Source organism: Gekko japonicus, unplaced genomic scaffold (genome assembly GCF_001447785.1).
Source record: "Gekko japonicus isolate JY-2015 unplaced genomic scaffold, Gekko_japonicus_V1.1 scaffold313, whole genome shotgun sequence".
In the NCBI taxonomy this organism is placed as follows: Eukaryota; Metazoa; Chordata; class Lepidosauria; order Squamata; family Gekkonidae; genus Gekko; species Gekko japonicus.
In genome coordinates this window covers 231461-253264 of record NW_015174283.1, presented here as the reverse complement: position 1 = coordinate 253264, position 21804 = coordinate 231461, and the positions used below count along the sequence as shown (strand labels likewise).

The 21804-nt window shown below is 46.7% G+C and overlaps 1 protein-coding gene across 3 annotated transcripts; it reads left to right on the top strand.

Moving 5' to 3' along the window:
* The first annotated feature begins 1342 nt into the window (after positions 1–1342).
* Positions 1343–19221, top strand: FIBP (fibroblast growth factor (acidic) intracellular binding protein). 3 transcript variants are annotated; one of them, XM_015423922.1, is made up of 11 exons: positions 1343–1352; positions 2338–2497; positions 5856–6054; positions 9366–9492; positions 10329–10429; positions 10641–10774; positions 15370–15478; positions 16555–16618; positions 16907–16993; positions 18658–18755; positions 19029–19221. In XM_015423922.1, exons 2-11 carry the CDS (start codon positions 2413–2415, stop codon positions 19096–19098), a joined length of 1074 nt encoding a protein of 357 aa, XP_015279408.1. In that variant the 5' UTR covers positions 1343–1352; positions 2338–2412; the 3' UTR covers positions 19099–19221. The 3 variants fall into 3 exon arrangements, with proteins under 3 accessions (XP_015279408.1, XP_015279407.1, XP_015279409.1); XM_015423921.1 differs by lacking the exon at positions 1343–1352 and adding an exon at positions 1359–1375 and having other exon boundaries at positions 2314–2497; XM_015423923.1 differs by lacking the exons at positions 1343–1352; positions 2338–2497 and adding exons at positions 3610–3633; positions 3835–3917.
* The last annotated feature ends 2583 nt before the right edge of the window (positions 19222–21804 follow it).

Below are 21804 nucleotides of genomic sequence, written 5' to 3'. Positions count from 1 at the left end.
AAACCGGGAGTTCTCCCGACCTGCCCGGGAGACGGTGGTTAATGTGTATTTTTGAGGGGGCAGTATGTCAGCAAGCTGCCATGGTGTTCTGTGTTGCTTGTATCCCTGTACAGTTGTTAACTACCTCACAGGGTGTCTGTTGTGGGGAGGGGGAGGGAAAGGAGTTTGTAAGCCACTCTGAGACACCTTTGGGTAGTTGTCAGCAAGCTGCCATGGTGTTCTGTGTTGCTTGTATCCCTGTACAGTTGTTAACACCCCCCCCCCTGTCTGTGCACCTGTATTTTACTCTGCTGTAATGCCTAAGCCAAACAACTGGAGGATGTATTAGGGGAGTACGCTTATTGCCAGCTTTTGCTTTTAGAGCCTGGGAACTGCACTTGTATTATGTCTGGAGATAACCTGGTTCTCAGGGAATGAGCGCGCAACCGTTTCCTTTCACCCGCCAGCGGGAACGTGACCCATTGGTTCTGTACCTGTTTCAAATCCCTTTATTATGCTTGCCCTAACCGTTTGTAGTCAGTTCTAACAAAGAACGTGTTTGAGTGTCTTTCCAACGCTTTGAAATAAATTTTGCTTTTCTTTAAACGTGGATTTATTCTCGATGCTTGGGGATCCAACAGCTCTTCGGCTTGGAAACGGAGATGAGCACTGCCTCCTAGAGTCGGATTTGACTAGCTTTCCAGCAAGGGAAACCTTACTAATTAATTATATGCTATTACTTATGTTCTTAACTGCTTCCATAGACCTGCTCACCAGTCCTAATGCTTTCCAGTACCTGTTTCTTTTAACAGCATAGGATTCCACCCACCGGGTTGCCAACCTCCAGGTGGTGCATGGAGATCTCCTGCGATTACAACTGATTTCCAGGTTACAGAGATAAATTCACCTGGAGACAATGGCCGCTTGGGAAGGTGGACTCTATGGTATTATGCCCCATTGAAGTCTCTCTCCTCCCTTCTCAGGCTCCACTCCCCAAATCTCCAGGTGTTTCCCAATTTCCCAACCCAGAGCTGGCAACTCTCCACCCACCTCTCTCCCCATTTGGACCTATACGGTTAAGAATGATTAGTAAGAATTGCACAACCGCTTTGTGTGTACAGACGTTATTAATGAACAGATAATGCTCCTCTCCCCCCCCCCCTCCCGAGTTTAGGCTTGAAAGCAGAGCGCCGCTCCAGCTTTCTCCGTTATAACCCGCTCCCATTGCCAGCACCAGACATGGAATACAGACACCCGTCTACTGGCAGATTTGTGCGTGCGCACATCCTCAGCACAGAGTGACCCGGAAGTTGATGGCCGCGAAAGGTCATGTGAAAAGGCTCTATCCAAGTCTGCGGCTGTCTGTAAGGAGGGTGAGCTGTGTTGCTGAGAAGGGGTGGGTGCTGAGGACTCGGACTCCTGGGTTCTCTGGAAGGAAAAAGGATGGTTCAGATAAATCGGGTGGTTGGAACTAAGATTCCTGGCTTTTCTTGCGCTGGGAGATTGGGGTGGTAACTGGAGGTCCGGTGTTCCCTGATTGAAGCGTCTGGAGAAGCAGTTAGGGATGGGGGGTCCTGCCCCTTTGCCAGAAGCTTAAGGGATTGTTATTTACCAGGTGATGTTATTTTTCTCTACGTTGCTGGCGACCCTCAGTGGATTGGGATGGAGAGAATGGAACTTTAGAAGGGAGATAGGGCTCCTAGGTTTTGTTGATGGGGTAAGGTTGCCCTCTTTTGTTCTCAGGTATATTTGTTCCTCATGTTGAGGGCCTCTGAATGTGTGCAGAATGCCTCTTTGAGCAGAAATGTTTTTTTTTTTAAAGGGCAAAGTGCATCTGGGTCTGTGCTTCCTTCGTGTGTGAAAATCAGCATAGAGGTACATGTAGGGTGTTCCTGAAGGGGCCCTTTTTACTTCATAAATGTATTTAAGACCCCCCCCCCCCAACACACCCACCAGCTTTTTACATTTTCTGTTCTAAAAATTGGTAGGGGGGATGAAATTCTTTCACATGTCAAATGTGTTGGAGCTGGGGGACAGGGCAGAATGGGAGAGGAAATCAAGGTGCCTAGATTTTAGGGTGGAAGAACTTGCATTGGGGATCTTAGCTCTGAAAAGGAGGTATGATATGTGTGTTTTACGGGGAGGGTCTCTGGGAAGCTTGTGAAGCCCACATGCCCTGAAAATGAAATTGAATGAGCCCCCCTCCCCTCAGACATTGGCCTCTGTTCCTCAAGGCTGGGATGAGGTATAAATGAAAGACACAAATAGCAATTCTGCTTTGTAGTTGTGAAAGCTGTATTTTGGGACAAGTTCCTCTCTTTCCTTTATTATTAGCAGCTGCCTGTTTCATCTCCTGAGGTCTCCAGGAGGGAATGGTGGGAGCTGAGGAGCCGGTGGCATAGCCCAGGCCAGGGGGATTTCGCTTCGTGGGTCATGACTAACAATCTGGACATCTTTGTGGGGAACACCACCCTGATTGATGAAGAAGTCTATCAGCTCTGGCTGGATGGGTACTCGGGTAAGGCCTGCATTCCATTTTAGTTTTTTGGGGGGAGGTGGGGGTGTAATGCTTAAATCAAGATTTGTGCAAGCAAGGAGTTACAGCTATAAGAGGTGATTCCCCTCAAAGGGGTGGGTTTTGAAACCAAGGGTCAGGTTCGTTTATGTTTTGCTTCCTCCTAAAGCAGTGGTTATGTACTAGTGGTTCATATACCAGCAGAGGATTGCTGGAGTAGGGTAGGCCAGGCACAAGGTTCTCATAACAGTAAGTAAGAACTTGCCCTCCCTCAACCCCCATGTCCACCTGCAAGAGTGATGTGTGGTCTCCAGCCGATCCTACCTGCCATGGATTATCTATCGGTGACCTTTTGGTATGCTGAATAGTAATAACACAATGCCTGCAAGCATATCAATGTCTTTAAAAAAAACAAACCAGGCCTTTTCTTTCTATCATAGTGGGAATGAGGTTCTTTGATAGAGTGACTGTGGGACAGAAGATAGGAAAGGCTGAAAACCACTGCCCTAAAGCATCCATGTTGATCAAGAGAGAGAGGCCCCAGGATTCTCACGTCTAAACTAAAATGCAAGACCCACAAAAATAGTGGAATAGAGAGAAGACATCAGCCTGACACAGTCAGCATTGAGTTGGAGTCAAACTGACTGGCCCTCATTAGTGTTCTTCCTGGGAGGGAGGGGATGCAGCCCACCCCTCAGGCCCTTAGTCCGCTTTTGCCCCCAAGATGAATCCTCAACTGTAGAAGTAAGTAGTGATCACAACGTTTTTAATTCTGACAATGAAGGATAAGGCTGGCTTGGACTCTGCAACTGAGAAAACGTCTCTCTTAACCCCAGGCACATGAATGATGATTATGTTGCTGTGCTTTGTTATTTTGGTAGCACTGTCAATGTACTTAGTGCTGTCTTGTGTTCCGTAAGCAAAAAAACCCAAACAGCCAAGTCTCTGCACTGAAGACATTTACAATCTGCATTCTGCCATGAGCATGCAGGAGTCTTGTGACAACATTTAAAAAAAAATTAATATAAGTTTTGATGAACACAAAGTGTACGAGAGCTTACAAAAGAACAAAAACTTATTCGTCTTTAAGGTCACACATGAGGCTGCCTTATACTGAATCAGACCATCGGTCCATCAAGGTCAGTATTGTCTACTCAGACTGGCAGTGGTTCTCCAGGGTCTCAGGTCTTTTTTAAGACCGGAGGATGCCTGGTCCTTTTTAAGCGAAGATGCCAGGGATTGAACCTGGAACCTTCTGCATGCAAAGGAGACGCTCTTCCACTCAGCCACAGCCCCACCCCATAATGTGCCACAAGACTCCTGTTTTCTTTTTGCTGCAGCAAACTTGACGTGAAACAACTCCACCATAAGAAAAGCAACTGAGGGATGGCAGCCACGATGAGGGGGTGTATTTCATACTTTAGTATGATTGCATTTGGGAATGTTTGGTTGCATGTTTTGGTGATGGCACCTCTCCTTTGGAATGCCCTCCCCCTTGAGGCTCGCCTGGCACCTCCTTTCCTTTCCTTTTAGGTGTCAGGCCGAAACGACTAACAAGAGTTTCAGGTTATAAGCGTTCAAGAGTCAAAGCTCCCTTTGTCCGAGTAGAAATGGAGATCTGAGACCTTTTATTGTAGTCAAGTGGAAGCGGTGGTGTATAGAATGCTTGTAAAGGGTGCATAGGTACAATGTATATTGTAGGATTTTTAAAAGTCAAATTTCCGCCCGCTGGCGGTGGCTGCACCGTGTCTGTTCCTCCTCCTGCTCCTGTTGGTCGGTGCTCGTGCCCTCCTGTGTCCTCTTCTTCTGCTTCCCTTCAGGAACCATGGGAAGTGTGGTGGCGAGAGCGAAGTTCAGCATTCCCCTGGTGACCGACTTCTACAAGTGTTGGAAACCCAAACACTACATCATTAGAGAGTGAAACTGACCAGTCTAATTCATTGCTCCAGCTGAGAGAAAAACAAAAAATAAATATATTTAAATAGCACAAGTAGTGGAAAGGAAATTTGACTTTTAAAAATGTACATTGTAATCGGCTTGATTAGAGCCGAGGGGAAATGCTTGGGGGCAGAAAATTAGCATCTGCAGTGAGATAAGAATCCTGTGTCCCTATTCAGCCTTGGGGGGGGGGGGGTCAGTTGTTCTGAATTTGTGAATGAACTCAAATCCAGCAGTCTCATGTTATAATTTCTCTTTGAAGTTCCTTTGTTTGAGGACTGCCAGTCTTAGGCCAGCAATGGAATGACCTGGAACATTAAATGTTCTCACACGGGGTGTGTGTGTGGGGTATTTGTATGTGTGCGTGTGCATGCATGTGTGTGTGTGTGCTTGCATGCCTGGAAGTCATGACAACTTCTGGCAACCCCTACTGGGAGCTTGGATGTTTTTCAGGGAGGTGGCTTGATAGCCTGACTCTACGTCCCGAGCTCTGGTATTCCTTGGAGGTCTCCCTTCCGATTACTTCCCAGGGTTGGCCCTGCTTAGCTTTCAAGATGTGATGAGAGCCTGCGCTATCCAGGTCAGGGCATCGCACTGGTTTTTGAGTATTGTGGTTTTTAATATTGGATTTATGTCAATTTATTCTTTTGCGTAGGGACTGACCTATTTGTCCAATGTAGAGAGTGGAAGGGCATTGCTGACATTTGCTGGCATATATAATGTTGCAGCATGAACAAGTGAATGAACCTGAGATGGTATGGCAGGTGTTGTTAGGCCCAGTTATTGTGTTTTGGTTTGTTGCAGGCCCTGGTCCAAGAGTCTATTTCTCTTTGCTCAGGTTTCTTCTAAGGTGCTCCATCTCTTACACTTGTGTTTATGGTCTGTTCAGAGCCGGAGGACTACTTTATCAATATCATTTGAGTTTGCCCCCTTCTGTCTTTTATACCCCGGCTTGTTTTTATTGGCTGTATTTACTGGCCTTTTTATTGACTTCATTGGGTTTATTTATGTCACTAACTCCAATTGTTTTATTGGCGTGGTTTATTTTTGTTGTTGTCGGCTTGCTTGTCTTTGTTCTATTGTGGTGAGCTGCCCCGAGTAGGACCAGCATACAAATGTTCTAAATAAATAAATGAGAGTTGACAGGTTCAGTCAGAAATCTTACAGCAAAGGAGGAACTTGAGGTGGGATTGAAAAGAAGGAAGAAGGCGGAACTCCAAAGGTATTCTGGGAGGAAGTCTGGAGCACAAGGGATAGTGGGCAGTTGGTTGAAAGAGCATTTCAGGGGGAAAGGATGGCACAGTCAGAAGGAGAAAGATCACTGATAGGGGTATGACACACCTTTATAGTCCTGTTCCTTCCAGTTGCAGGTTGCCCTGTGTGTAGATGAATTCAACTTTTGTTCTCCTGGGTTCTTCTGTAGTGAATGATGCTGTGACGCTCCGCCTGCGCAGTGGAATCCTGGAGCAAACGGGGGCTACAGTGGACGTGCTCCAGAGTGACACCATGGATCACTACCGTACCTTCTACATGCTGGAGCGCCTCCTCCATTCGCCCCCCAAGCTGCTGAACCAGCTGCTCTTCCAGATACCCCCTTATCGCCAGACCATGTTGATTGAAAGGTGGGGAGAGAGAGGGGGTTGGGCCGGGGAACCCAACTGGGACAGGGGTCTTTGAGGTGGGATCTCCTGGAGGAAAGGCTTAGACTGGCAGATGAGGTGGGGGGGGGTATGCAGTCTTTTGAACTTCGCAGAACTCTTAATCAGGACAAGGGTGAAATAATAGGATCTCAGTAGGGTGTGTATGTGTATACTGGCAGCTAGGTTATTTTTTTATTTATTTAGATATTTATATCCTGCTTTTCTCTCCAATGGGGACCCAAAGCAGCTGACAACGTAGTTACTCTCCTTCCATTTTGTCCGCCCAACAATAGCCCTGTGAGGTAAATCTGACTGGAGGAGTGAGGTGCCCAGTGTCCTTCCATGGGTTTAGAACACAGTACAGAAGGAGTACAGAAGGATGCAGTACAGAAGGAGAACATGCTGTCGAGTCGCAGCCAGCTCATAGTGATCCCATCCATGAAGTTTTCAAGGCAAAGAGAGAAGCTGAGGTGGTTTGCCATTGCCTTCCCCTGCATAGGAACCCCCATCTTCCTTGGTGGTCTCCTATCCAAATTCTGACTGTGGCTGGCCCTGCTTAGCTTCCAAGCTCTGATGAGCTCAGGTTAAGCTGTACTATTTAGGCTGCTGTTATAATATAACCATGGTTAAAATGCACATTGCAACTACTGATATCGTTATAGTTTACTAATATCATTATTTTTTAAAAATCTGGAAGGTAGGTGAGGCTGAAAAGAGTGACTGGCCCAAGGTCATCCAGTGAGTTTCCATTGCAGAGTGGGGATTCAGGCCTGAGCTTCAAAGACCATATTCTGATACTCTGACCACTACATAACAGTGGTCCCCATGCTGTTTTAGAAAAAAAACAACCTCAGTGTTCCCTCTAAGCTGAGTGAGTGTGAGCTAGCTCACAGTTCTTTAGCCTCTGGCTCACACATTTTTGTCTTAGCTCAGGAAGGATGGCTCCAGAGCAAACTAATTTATGCAGTAGCCAATTCGTTGTTCACAACTTTAATGCCAGTAGCTCAGAAAGTAGAATTTTTGCTCATAAGACTCCGCAGCTTAGAGGGTCACTGGGGTCACAGTTTCTATTATAGGAAATACAAACAAACACTGTGATATGCTGGCTAGCACATTTAGTAAAACTTTTGTACAATCTGTGTTGTCACAAGAGGCTGATAACTTTGTAGATAATAGGAATAGTCCTGAGGAAGACTTTGACAAAACGAGCCTACAACCGGGTGCTCGTAGTGACATCATGACGATGTAATGTCATGAGGATGGACTTCTCTTTGTAATATTATAAGGATGTACTTCTCTGTAACATGACATCAGGTTTATGTGTCGATTGTAAAATGTTTTACTAAATGTGTTAGCCTGCATATCACAGTGTTTGTGTGTATTCCCCATGCTGTTTTGCCATTGCTTCTCTCAATATAAATGAGCATTTGCTCAAGGAAGATTTGTTTGGAGACAGCTACTTGAAAACTTATAGACATGATCCTTCTAGGAATTAAATTAAGAGCAATTCAAGACAAGAATGTTATATTGTATTTAGCAATAAGGAATATACAATGCTAACTCTGATTTATAGTTTAGTTTACAATAAAATAGTGCCTTTGTTATAACGGTATATGATTGAGAGGGTTAAAAAAAAAAGGGCCAGAAGCTAAACCATCTATTTTAATTTCAACAGTGGGCACAATGGGGGAGGGGGGCGAGGTGCCGCCCCCAGTCCTCTCACAGGAGGAGGGAAGACTTTCTTCCCACTGAGTTTCTCAGCCCCAGGAATGAGAGGCATCCCCATTTGGATTTCTTTTGTGTATTTTAGGTGGAACAGGTTTCCCTGAAGAAGAAAGTTAACTGGAATTATGTTATAGTAAACAGTAAATTGAAGAATGTCCATGTAATATATTATGTAGAGACTAGGAATAAGGCCTGTTGTGGAAATAAATACAACGAGATCAACCTACCTTTATCTGCCCCTCTGACTTCAGCTTTCCATCTCCTCTCCCCTCTCTTCTGGAGAGCAGTTGTAATTCTGAGTGATCTCCAGCCCCCACCTGGAGATTGGCAACAATGGTTCCCCATGAGGGAATGGCTGGTTTGGAGGGTGGAGTCTATGGCATTGTACCTGTCTGAGGTCCCACCCCTCCTGCAATCTCACCATCTCCAGGCTCCATCCCTCAAATCTCCAGAAATTTCCCACCTAGAGTTGGCAACCCTGTCTCCTTTCCAGCCAATCATCAACCTACCTTTATTTCCCACTCACTCTTCAGCTTTCCCCCCCTTCACCTGCAGCCTCTACTGTGCTCTGAAGCCCTGACTGCTACGTCACATTGGCTGTCATACAGGGGCCATCTCAGCAGGATATAAGGACACAGAGTCCACCATTTTCTCCAGGGGAACTGATCTCTGGCATCTGGAAAGCAGTTTTAATTCTGAGTCATCTTCAGATCTCACCTGGAGATTGGCAACAATGGTTTCTCCCAACAGGCACTAAGGGTACCTCAGAACACATTTTACCTCAGAACAGCAACAGCAAACTGTTTAGAATGTTAGAGGCAAAGGCCTCTAACAACCTCTGTGTTCCGAGGCAAAGGCCAATCAGGCCACATATGCAAGTAACCTGACTGGCTATGGGGGGGAAAGGAAAGCAAACTGTTTAGAATGTTGGAGGCGAGACTCAGGCAATGCAGCCAGTGGATAGAGACAGCTTCTGACTGACAGATCACGGAGCCAAAGGCTGTGGGCGCCATGTGGAATGTTCAGCAGCGTGCCACCACCAACAGAGAATTATTATATAGAGAGATATGCAAGGAATTTGATATGTACATGGGGAAAGAAGTGAAGAAACCAAATGGAAGTATATTTAGCGGGTGGCATAAGATAATAGGACTCAGAATAGGAAGTAATTCTTGGTTAGTAAATGGATATATTAGAAGTTAAGGGATCAGTTTGAGATTACTTTCTATTAATATATAATTGTAGGACTGTTGGAAAATAGTTCAATGTTCTGTAATTATCGCGCACTACAGAAATAAATAAGTTGTGAATTAAAAAAAAAGATTTCTGTAGAATTAAGAAACTCACACTTACCTAAGCTGATCCACTAAAAGAGGTCCTAAGATCTCCTCTCTGTTGGGGGCTATTATGACTATTCGGTGCTACATTTTAAGACTGTTTTGTTCTATAAGCCGCCTTGGAGATCTGGCCCAGCCTCAAGCAGGTGATAAGTTGACTAAAAATGCACATTAATACTAGATCCCTTTCTAAAGCTTCCCTCTGTCCTTTGTGTTGACTTTTCACACTAGGTATTATGCCTTTGATGAGGCTTTTGTGCGGGAAGTGCTGGGCAAGAAACTTTCCAAAGGCACCAAGAAAGACCTGGACGACATCAGCGTTAAGACAGGAGTGACACTGAAGAGTTGCCGTCGACAGGTGCCTTCTGTTGTGACTCATCTGGGGCTCTCTTGCATCCTTTCCTGCCCCATCTCATCAGTGTTTGTGACATTCAGTCTGTGTTGAGGGCTGCTGGGATTACCTCTGCTCCCCCTCTCATTCGTTGCCCTTTGGGAAGTGTAAAAAGCCACAACACATACGTCAGAAAAAATGGTATGATATGGAGGACCTTGGAAGGTGGATATCCAAGGCTTAGGCTGGATTTGCATACTTGGTCCCTTGTCTATGGGCTCTTCCGCATTCTCATTTTCCTCGCTTGTGTGTCGCTATTGCTTTGGGTTGTTGTTTTTTTCCTTTTCCACACTTTTCCATACTTGTTTTGCTCTCTCTAGTGGTCAAGTCAATATTACTTTGCTGTGTGTCTGGCATTAAATCTGCAGGTTTTTATGCTGGACATACAGGGATGTAATACTGAACTGTCCACAAGAGGGAGCAAAACATATAGAAAAGAGGGGGGAAATCCAAACCAATGTTTGTGTGAAGTGCCATCAAGTAGTTTCCAACTTAGGTGCGCACAAATCAGGAAAAAGAAAATGCGGAAGAACTCTATGATTCGTAGATTTAATCCTGTTGCCTTTTGCAGTGAGGCTGTCATCTCTTTGGGTGGCGATAGCTTATCTGTGGTAGTTTTATGTCAATTTAAATTTCTTGGCTTCCCTCCCAGCCATCTTGGGAAGTGTCGTTCAAGGGTGCTGTTTGTCACAAATCCCTAACCAATCACACAACTCCAGCTCCCAGGATTCCCTGAGGAGAGATGCTGGCTGTTGAATCAGTCTGTGGTGTGGACGGGGCCTGACAGCTGCCTTCTGTTTCAGTTTGACAATTTCAAGCGGGTCTTCAAGGCAGTCGAAGAGCTCCGAGGGTCTCTGGTAGAAAATATTCAACAGCACTTCCTGCTTTCTGACCGGCTAGCCAGGTAAGGGGCAGGGGAGAAAGAGGTCAGCATGGAATGCCATTTGGGGTAGAGGCTACATTGCTCTTCTCCATGGTCTTGTCCACCCAGAGAAGGAGGCACATGTTGCAGTCCTTTTGATTGATGGGACACCAAAGTGTAGGGGAGGCAGAGAGGAGGCCACAGTCCATAGTAATGCTCCTCTTTGTCTGGTGCCGTTGTTCTTCTTTTTCAGGGATTATGCAGCCATCGTCTTCTTTGCCAACAGTCGCTTTGAGACGGGGAAAAAGAAGCTGCAATACTTAACGTTCGAAGATTTCGCCTACTGTGCTGAGCAGATGATTCAGAACTGGACCCTGGGAGCGGTGGGTGAGTGTGGGGGCCACCAGAAAGGGCTCTGGCCCACAATGTGGTTTTGGAGGAAAGCCCCCCCCCACGCTTCATATCTGCCCATTCTGAAGACTTTTTAACAAGTAAAACAATAAGGAGCACACTAAAAGCAGGTTGCCCATGTAAAATATAAACATCCTATTAAAAAAATTAACATTTCCCAGTTGAGAAGCTGTGGTTTGGGTGTTTGTTCGATTAGAACCTGGAGATCTAGAGTCACCCTGACTTGGGTAGCCCAGGCTAGTCCATTCTCATAAGAACTAACAGGGTCATCCTTGGTCAGTATTTGGATGGGTCGCAGGCAATGTTCCCTCTAAGCTGAGCTAGTGTGAGCTAGCTCACAGTTTTTTAGCCTCCGGCTCACACATCATTATCTTGGCTCAGGAAGGAGGGCTCCAGAGCAAACTAATCGATGCAGCAGCCAAATCGCTCGCTCACAACTTTAATGCCAGTAGCTCACAAAGTAGAATTCCTGCTCACAAGACTCCACAGCTTAGAGGGAACATTACCACCAAGGAATGCCAGGGTTGCGATGCAGAGCCAGGCAATGGCAAACCACCTCTGAATGTCTCTTGCCTTGAAAACTCCACTAGAGGTCGCCATATGCCAGCTGTGGCTTGATGGCGAAGAAGGCGAAGAAGAAGACGACGACCACCACCACCTAGAGTCAAATCCCTGGTCGGCCACGAAGCTTGCTGGTGACCTTGGGCCAGTCTTTCTCTCACGGCCAAAACCTTCAGCACAGGGTTGTTGTGAGAATATAATGGTGGAAAGGAGAACTACTTAAACTGCTGAGTGCTCCTTGGAGGAAGGCCAGGATGAAAAAGGTAGAATTCCTGACCAAATGGAAAGCCTTCACAGTTTCCTGAAAGGTATTCAGGTTCGGCCATTGACAGCATTTTCTTAGCAGATGCTTTGATTCACAGCTGAGGCTGATGTAAACAGACAGTCAAATCTTTTGATAACTCTATATGAGCATTTCTCAGACTGGGGTCTAGGGATTCCTGGGGGTCACCAAAGGTACTTTAGGTGGTCTGTAAGTGCTGTGTAGGGACAAAGAGAAAACCCTTCTTACACCCTTCGTGCTAACATGAAAATACAGCCCTGTCTGTTTTCTAGCAATGGAGGCAGGGACTCTCTGCCTAAAGGGAAGGGGACAGATTTCCCCCTCTTTTGAAGAGTGGAGGTTTGTAGATCAGCCACAGCCTACAGTCAATTAGCTTCCTGATCACCTCAGAGCTCCAACCTACAAACATGCTGATTGGTCACTAGGAAGGAATAACTCATCCCTAGGATCTCCGGTTGATTGAGTGGCACCAAGGAGATACAATCCAAATGCGGTTGTCATAGCGACTTCCGGACTCTGGTATAAAATCAAGCTGAGTTTCACTCTACTTTCCAGTGGCAAAGGATTTCCATACCGAGGCAGAGAGATGCCACCCTGTGCCCATAGACAATAATAGTTGATACCAGTTGTAAGGAAGAGACCAGCTTGTGTGTAAATTAGCAACACTGAAGAACAGAATGAGGGCAGGAGGGGGAGGATCGACCTTGCAAGTCACTGCAGGAACCTTCCAGGAGAGCTGCACAGCTGAGATATCTTAATTAACAGCTGGACTGGATAGAGGGAGAGGTAGTGTTTTAACAGGTCCTTCCGAGGATTTTTTTTTTAAAAAAGGGGTGTGTGTGGGAGGGGAAGCAAGTGTGCGACTTTTGGGCAGGATTTTTCCTACCTTTGGGAGTTTGTGTAAGTTTCAGCGGATTTTAATCATTATTTGTATTTTGGCAATCCTTGAAGGACATTGAATTTTCCTTTGCTCCTCTAATTATTGTTAATCAAGGTTGCCTTACTTTTTGTTGATAATAAAAGAACCTTTGCCTGATTTACTGAGCGGGAGTGCAGAGCCTGAAGCTGAGTATTCTAACAGAGAACCCAAAGCCTGCATCTTACAACAGTTATGACCCAGTAAAGAAGATTCTTGCAAAGTTCCTTCCAAGAAAGGTATTAGAACTTGGGTCCAGCTCCTTTTGGGTTGTGGCCGTATAGCAGTGATGGCGAACCTTTTAGAGACCGAGTGCCCAAGCTGCGACCCAAAACCCACTTATTTATCGCAAAGTGCCAACACAGCAATTTAACCTGAATACTGAGGTTTTACTTTAGAAAAAAACAACTCATACATTAACTTAAGATGATCCAAACAAAGTAAGGAAAGCAATCCCAAATGCTTTCATTTACTTAAAATTATTTGGCAGAGAATTCGACACTTTAATGATGGTCGGGGCCTGGCTGGAGCGATAGCACACGTGCCCACAGAGAGGGCTCTGAGTGCCATCTCTGGCACCCATGCCATAGGTTCGCCACCACTGCCTTATAGAGTCAGTCATTCTCAAATGACATGTAGGCCATGTACAGACAATTAAAACAAAAATAAAAACCTTTGCTGATAGGGGTCTAACTGTGTTTGTTTGGAGTATACAAATAGACAGAAGCCTCTGGCTTGCCATGTGCGCTAGGAGAAGTGGCTGCTGGGTGCTTGGCTGTTGTTCATAAAGGCGGGGCCTGGGTGTTTGTGCAGATGTTCACATCTAATAGAGGGGCCACTGAGCTGCTGAAGTCTGAGAACTGCCACTGTATATTATTGTGTATTTGGGAGGTGCCGCTTTAAGTTTTGTTTGTGAAGCAAGTTGCACCTTCTCTTGGCAGGGACTGGATGTCTTTGTATTAGCCAGGGATCGTGAAGCTGCTTACCTTCTGGAATAGATCAGTTAAAATAATTCTGTTCAGCCTCTCCATATAAATGTCTCTGAAGAAGCAGACAGCAAGAAAAATAACAAAATGGCAGAGCAGCAAAAAAAAAGGGGATAAAAATAGATCTGTAGATGATAACAGCTAAACTGCATCTACGTGAAAAATATATTTGTTTGGGCACTTTTTAATCCTTAATATACTGTGGTACAGACAGCCATCAGTTCCACAGAAAAATGTACGCAACCAGTTAATTCATTAGGATCACAAAATCTTTAAAACCCTAAATATACTATGGTACAGAAACAGATGGGAGCCTTTTGAAACAAGGGCTGTGTCCAAAAGTGACGGATATCAGCCAGTTTGGTGTAGTGGTTAAGTATGCAGACTCTAATCTGGGAGAACCAGGTTTGATTCCCCACCCTTCCACTTGCAGCTGCTGGATGACCTTGGGCAAGCCATAGTTCTGTCAGAGCTGTTCTCTCAAGGACAGTTTCTGTCAGAGTTCTCTCAGCCCCCGCCTACCTCACAGGCTGTCTACTGTGGGGAGGGGAAGGGAAAGGAGTTTGTAAACCGCTCTGAGACTTCAAGTGAAGGGCGGGGTATAACTCTAATCTCTTCTATGTGAAAGTTCTAAGAAAATAAATGTGCTTAAAAGGTTGCAAGTTTAGAACCAGGTAAGTTTCTGTTGGGGAGGGAGTTCCACAGCCTGGGTGCCAGCACTGAGAAGGTCCTGTCTTGGGTACTCAGCTACCTAACCTGTAAGACTGGGGACAAGTGTTCTCTCTAAGCTGTGCACATGAGCGACCACTCATTGACACAGGAAGCCCCGCTCAGCAGCAGTCTGGAGCCCTGCAGGGTCTTGCACTGCCCATTGCTCATATTAAGATTACAGCAGTTATAGTCTGCTCAGGATGTGAACTCCTCCGCCCAGTAGGGGGGAAAATTAGAGGGAACATTGCATGGGGACCCCAACTTTGTTGAGCCTGTGTGGACTTCTAGAATTTTGAGAACAATTAGGGTTAGGGCTTGGGACCAGTCACAAAATATTGGGAGGTTCTTTGACCAGCCTCCTATAGTGGAGACAGCTGTTTCTGAATGGGTGCTCCCTGCAGATGGTCCCGCATTGGGGATCACTGCATAAGAGTTGGAGCATATACTAATGAAGATGGTCTTAATCAGCAGGCGGGTATAGATGGGCTCAGGTGTTTCTTCAGGCGCCGTGATCCCTCACTTTGAAGAGCTTTATTAGTAACCAGCAGTCAATGTAGAGCTTTGGAAACCGAAAGAATGATCTCTGTAACTTGCATCAGTGAGCTTCTGAACAGTCTTCAAAGGCAGGTCCACATAGAGCTCATTACAGTAGTCCAGCCTGCATGTAACCATAGCATGGATAAATACAGCCAAATCATGACTTGGTTGGACAGCGCTTTGCAGGAAGCTGTGAGGAAAGACTTCTCTCTCTCTGCTGGGGCACAGGAATTGCCTTGCTGGATCATACCAAAGGCTCCTGTCATCTAATCCAGGATTCCATTTCCTACTGCACCCCAGCCAGATACTTTCTGAAGGCCTAGCAGCAAGGCTTGAAGATGATAGCCTCCCGCTGTTGTTTGTCCCCAGTACTGGATACTCAGAAGTATGCTGTCTCTTTATTTTGCTTGGTTAAGTCTTTGGAAATGTCTTTCTGTTCCTCACCTCTCTCCATTCCCTTTCCTGCTGCTACTTCCCTATCAGACAAATTTTTCAAGAGCCAGTCTCGGGTTAGGCGACTGAGCGTGCACGGACACAGACTCTGTCATTTCAATTGCCGTCTGTTTTGCTTTTGCAGATACCAACGTGGATGACATGGATGTCGACCTTGACAAGGAATTCTTGCAGGGGCTGAAGGAGTTAAAAATTCTGATTACAGACAAAGACTTGTTGGATCTGCACAAAAGGTATCTCTGCGGGGCTGGAGAGATTGCACCGGAGAGGGGAGTGCTGGGATTCTGCCGTTTTCTCTTCCGGGAGGGGAACAGGGTCTAGTGCAGGATGCAGGTCTCTCTGAGTTCCATTGGGGACTACATGTATTTGGCACTTGCACCCAGAAGAAAAGAGAACACGTTCATCCAGTTGTATAGTTGCTTTGCTTTTGCAAAATACCCTGGAACTTCCTAACAGGGTAGCCAGATGGCTGAGAGAGAAGATTCCTGGGCAGAGGAAGTCTGTAAGGCAAGAAGAGGTTTTCATAGGGTTGCCAGCCTCCAGGTGGGGCCTGGATATCTCCTGCTTTTACAACTGATCTCCAGCTGGCAGAGATCCGCTGCCCTGGAGAAAATGGCTGCCTTGACGGGTGGGCTCGATGGCATTGGACCATGCTGAGGCCCCTCCCCTCCCCAAACCCCGCCCTCTCCTGAATCCACCCCCAAAGTCTCCAGGTATCTCCTAACCCAGACCTGGCAACCTTAGGTTTTCACCAGTGCAAATTCTGTCTTTCTAAACCCCTTGGCTCTAAAGGGTGTAACTGTTTAGGATTGCACTGTAACCCTTGCTAGAAAACCATAAGAGCTGGCAAAGTGGGGTTTAAAAAAAAAAGGGTGAAATGCTGAGTCACAGGATGCCAAATTCAGCCCAGGGTGTCACATTTTGCCCTTGCCATGGCCACAAATAACATGTGGTCCTGATTCTGGTCCCACACGGGGAGGTGTTGTGAACTTGGAATATTGAATACATGGGGGGGTGTAGGGGGCATTAGCAGCTCACGGAGGTCTTAAATGTTCTCCTGTGTTCTTTGGACAACTGCCTCCTGCACTAGCTGCTGCAGGTTAATGTCTAAAGAGAGGGGTACTGGAGCTCTGCCTTCCCTAGAAATCCCACCTCATTCAGATAGTTGGAAATGTTCTCCACACATGCTCAGAGGAACAATGTTCCTTCCACCTTCTCCAGGCCGGGTGCTACAAAATAGGTTTGGGGGGCTTAGAATTCCAGACCCCCCTCTCATTCCTGACCTTCCTCCTTATTTCTTCCCACACAGCCTCGTGTGCACCTCCTTGAGGGGGAAGATTTCTGTGTTCAACGAGATGGAAGCCAATTTCAAGGTGTGCTGTGGAAAATGGGAGGGGCTGTGCTGCGGAGCAGTTTCTGAGGGTCAAGAGGCCGTGTGCCCCTTTCCACCTGCAGCCCCCCCCCCTATTTTCACCTCCCGCTGGTGGATGAGTCCTGCACCACCACCCCTCATCCAAAACCTGTGCATGAACCAAGGCTGTTATCTCTCTGTCAGCCAGCAGAGAGAGCTGTTGTGCTTTGGACAGTATAGACCAGCAAATGGGAGTGTGGTTCAGCCTGTAGGCATGGGATTTCTGTGACCCTCTTGTGCCCCTTTGCAGAATCTCTCCCGGGCGTTGATCAACATTGCTTCGAAGCTTACCCACAGCAAAGATGTACGGGACTTTTTTGTCGATCTGGTGGAGAAGGTAAGCAATGGCCACGACCCCTGCTGTGTCCTGCATGCTTATCCAGGGGAGAGGTGAGAGTTAGGTGTTCATATAGAATAGATCTTCCCCCTCTGTATCATTTGTGAGAGCTGCATGCATGCATACTCTTGACAACCAAGCATATTGGTTTATAGGAGCCCTGCTTGGATTCTGTGAGCCCCCATACCCATAACTTGCCTTTCTTAATTGGATGGTCACTGATGGTGCTATGGGCAAGATTGGCTTGAACTTGCACCCTTCACCCTAGAGGCTCCTGCCCTGTCAGTGTTAGCAAGAACAGGTCCTATACTGATGCGCTCTGTGCATCCTCAGAGGTGCCTGCTTGTTTCCACACAGTCCGAAAGTGAGGTTTCTTTTAAAATTGCATCTGGTTCAAGTTGACTCTTGGTTAGCCTTATTTTGTTGTCCCTTAAAAGGGAAGAGGCATCCCTGCCTTTCCAACAGCACAGTTTTGAGAAAGCAGTTATCTCGGCTTTAGTGAGATCATCCCCACTTCATCAGTTTTATATCTCATATGGTGCAAGGATCCTAAGAGCAAGTTTACAGGTCTGTTTCTTTCTCATGGGGGAAAAGAGCATCACCAGACATGAAATCCCTGCAGCTCTTCTGTGGTTAACATCCTTACATGTCCTTGTGAATAGCAAGAGAGGCACAACTAAGGATGGTGTACATGTCATTTTTCATACTGGACTAGTGGTAACCCAGGCAAGTTGGGCAGCTTCCACTGACAATTTTTCAGCTGTTGTTCATACACTTTGGGTGTGGCTCATGTAGGGTCCACTGCAAGTTCTACTTTCCTTCTTAGTTTCCCAAAGAGGGTGGGCATCTGGGACCGAACTCCCAGCCTGTGGAGGCTTAATTTAGCTGGGGATTTTCTTCCTTCAGGTCATGCCTTGTTATGGATGTGTGTGGGGGTGGGTGGGGAGGGAAGACTAGGCCGAACTGCCCCAGGTTCAGATCTCCTCTCCTCTGTTAGGGTCACTGAGTGACTTTGGGCCAGCTTTGTTGCGATGATAAAAATGAAAGACGGAGCTGTTTGGAGAGAAGGGCAGGATCAGAGTGTAATACAGACCACTGAGTAGTAGCAGACTGCTTGGACTAGGGAAATATAAAGATATATTATTAATAAGCAGCAGAGGCTCAATAGAACAAGAAACCCTCCTCTGACAGCATGCTCGTAACCAGGGGTCTTGTTGTAGAAAAAGAGCTGCCGGAGCTCATTAGCATAACTCATTAGCATAACTTATTTGCATATGCCACGCCCCCTGACATCACCGGAAGTGACAGAAGGCCACACCCCCTGACATCACCGGAAGTGTGTCAGAAGGCCCGGCTACTTACCCTCCTGCTTCATCCTCATTCCCAAACGGAATGAGGATCGAAGCAGAGGGCGGGGTAAAGAAGGGGGCGGGGCTTCACCACGTGACCGCCCCGCCCCCTAGAGGTTCTCTTCCGGAGCTCCGTACCTGAGAGCTCCCCCCCGACTAGAGCCCTGCTCGTAACACTGCATGAATAAGGGGGGAGGGGAAAGTGAAAAGTTTAGGGTGGCGTTGCAAAGTTTGTGTGTGTTCCCCCCCCCTTAACACGTGGTGCGTACTCCCCCCCCCCTCCCGGCCACCATTATTTGTTGATTTCTTTTGCAGTTTGTGGAGCCATTTCGGTCAGATAAGTGGAGTCTGAATGATGTGCGCCTCTTCCTGACGCAGTACACGGTTTGTGCTCACACGCTGGATGCTTTCAGGTTTGTAGAATCTCCCAGGCCCAAATGGCAAACTGCCTGGGTTTTCCTCTGCCTTCCTTGCCCAGCCTCCCTCATCAGCAAGTCTCTCTGCCTCTGGAGAGGGAGAAGAGGCCAGTGGTATATAGAGGTGCTAGTTAAATCTTGTGGCCTTTGTACAGTTATTTATTTGTTTTTCTTTAGAAGGAAGGCCTGTTTCATCTTGAAAAGATAAAGCACTTCTCCCCAGTTTCAGAAGCTTAACACTTTGCAACGTTACCTTTCCTTTCCTTGCAGGCACCAAGCTCTCTGGGAGAGATACATGGGCACGCTCAAAGCCTGCCTTCTGAAGATGTACCATGACTGACTGGCTGTGGATGGTTTTTGTTTGCATTTCCCCCTCAGGGAAAAGATGAGTTCTTGGCCAAAGAGCATACAAGCTCAGCTGGAATGGGTCCCTTTCCTGGCCGCGTCTCTCAGCCCCCACCCACCCACCCTGTCTCAGTCTTCAGAGGCAGGGGTATAAAACCAATTTGTATTAAATAAAGGACTAGTTCTTACAGTCTCTTTCCTGATAGTGAACCCAACTGGAAAGCATTATGCTTCACCTGCAGTTGTTCTCATTAGATGGCAAAAAATGTTCCTATATGTTCTCTCTAGTTTTTACTTCCTGCTTCCCTCTTCTACCAGCATCAAAATTTTCAGCCCCTCCTCCATCTGGTTCAGCCTAGTATTAATCCCCTTAAGTAGGACTCCCAGACTTACATAATGTGATTTGTGCTCCCCATAAGGAGGCACTCTGTACATGCCCTGGACAGTTTCCCCCGATAGCACTAAGGCCTAGTGTCGAAGCTCTGCGTCTCAGCACTACAATTGGACTGAGGCCACTCAGTTAGCTCAGAGATGAGGCAGGATTTTAACTGAGGCCTCTCACATCAAGGATGTATTCTTTATTTTACTTTAATTTTTGTTCAAAGTATTTATATCCTGCTCTTTCATAGAAAGCTTGAAGCAGCTAACACCAGTTTGGTGTAGTGGTTAAGTGCGCGGACTCTAATCTGGGAGAACCGGGTTTGATTCCCCACTCCCTCACTTGCACCTGGCTGGATGACCTTGGGCAAGCCGTAGTTCTGATAAGAGCTGGCCTTGAAAGAGAGCAGTTTCTGTCAGAGCTCTCTCAGCCCCACCTACCTCACAGGGTGTCTGTTGTGGGGAGGGGAAGGGAAAGGAGTTTGTAAGCCGCTCTGAGACACCTTTGGGTAGCGGGGTATAAATCCAATCTCTTCTTCTTTTTCTAACACCAAGAATTTTTAAAAAATTACACTTCAATATAATTTTTAAAAACCTAACTCACACCTGTAATAAAGCAATTTAAAACCTCACTTCCACTGACCTCAACAGTGTACAGATTTTCTTGCTCAATTAAAATGACACCCCCAGTACCCATTCACCATCCAAGAAGTGTCAGCAGGGGTCATTTCCTGCAGTAGCGCACAGGAGCGGAGCTCCGGCAGTAAAGTGCCCAGGGGGTGGGCACATGCAACAAGCCCCACCCCCTGCTCCCAGCAGCCCTCAGTCAGATCAAGAAGCAGCCAGGTAACTTACAGAGCTCCCCCCGGCCCCCCGGTCCAAAACATCAGTGGCACCTTTAAGACCAAGTTTTATTCAGGTACAAGCTCTCCCTCCTCTGTGAGGATAGATCTGCATGTCCCCCCCCCCCCAATAGCTAGCAATCCAAAACAGTCCAGTGGAGCCTGAGCGGTGGGTGTTGCCTTCTGACATACTTCTGGTAATGTCAGGGGGTGTGGCATATGCAAATAAGTTATGCTAATGAGCTCCTGCACCTCTTTTTCTACGAAATGACCCCTGACTGTCAGGAAAAGACTTCCTGGCATAGCCAGGTCTTGCAAGATTTTCTGAAGGCTTGGGATCTGGTGTATTCTTTTAGGAACGGCGTTCTGTCATGGGGAGGGAGCTACAGAAGCTGCCTGGGATCTCGGAGCCTAACTGCACTGCCTGTGAAGGGATGGCTAAGAGAGATTGTTGAGCTGATCTCTGAGTGTGTGCACAGTTCTGTAGCAAGGGAAAGCAGTCCAGCAGATGCAAGGGGCCCTGGACTGTGAAGGGATTTAATAGAAATAACCAGCACCTTGAAGTGAACCTGGGACCGAACTGGAAGCCCATGTGGTTGCTATGAAACCGGTGCTATACATGCTCAAATTTACCTACTCCTGTAATCAGGTGAGCAAATGCACCGTGCATTGGCTGAAGTTTCTGACTAACATTCAAGAGGAGCCCCTTGTAAAGCATGTTACAGTAGTGTGGCCAGATGGGATAGTTCTAGAAAGAAGGAGAATTTCTTAACTACATACTGCTGAAACAAAGTACTTTTTACCTGCATGTAGTAAAATGGAAAGTCAAGAATCATAGAGTTGGAAGGGATCTCCAGGGTCATCTATTCCAATCCCCTGCACAATGCAGGAAATTCACAAATACTTCCCCCCCACACACACAGACCCCCAGTGACCCCTGTTCCATGCCTAGAAGATGACAAAAAACCTCCAGGATCCCCGGCCAAACTGGAACCTGATTATGGGTTGGAGGAAAACTCCACCCCCTGGACTGTCCTCCTTTCCTGCTTTCAGTTTTCTGTGTTTAGTTGGACGTTAGCTGCAATAAAGCAGTTGTGTTGCATTCACATGAGTACAACGATTTATTTCATTACCATGGTGAGATCACAGAACTGCACCTGGTCATGAAAGAGTCTTTCCCGGTCTGACCACTTTAAGCCGCCCAGATCAGTTTCTTCTAAACTGTAGCCATCAGCATCACTTCTCTCTCTCTCCTGGGTTCTTTTTGGCTTGTTCTGCGTTCATATCCTTGAGCTGGTTTAGAACAGGCAGATGCATCAGGGTGCAACTAACAAAACAGAGCTGGGTGTGTTGAAGTAGCCTGATGTAAGTACTGAACAACGTGGGTGCCAGGATGGAGCCTTGAGGCACACCCCAATCACAGGGGCTAGGGGGTCTGCATCTCCCATGTGTTTTGTTGGAGAGAGAAGACTAAAACCATC

Excerpts from the sequence above, each read along its gene's own strand:
- FIBP (XM_015423922.1), top strand. The coding sequence starts at position 2,413 with ATGACTAACAATCTGGACATCTTTGTGGGGAACACCACCCTGATTGAT. Across the intron at positions 2,498-5,855 it reads CTGGCTGGATGGGTACTCGG|TGAATGATGCTGTGACGCTC; the intron begins GTAAGGCCTGCA and ends GTTCTTCTGTAG. Across the intron at positions 10,430-10,640 it reads CTTTCTGACCGGCTAGCCAG|GGATTATGCAGCCATCGTCT; the intron begins GTAAGGGGCAGG and ends CTTCTTTTTCAG.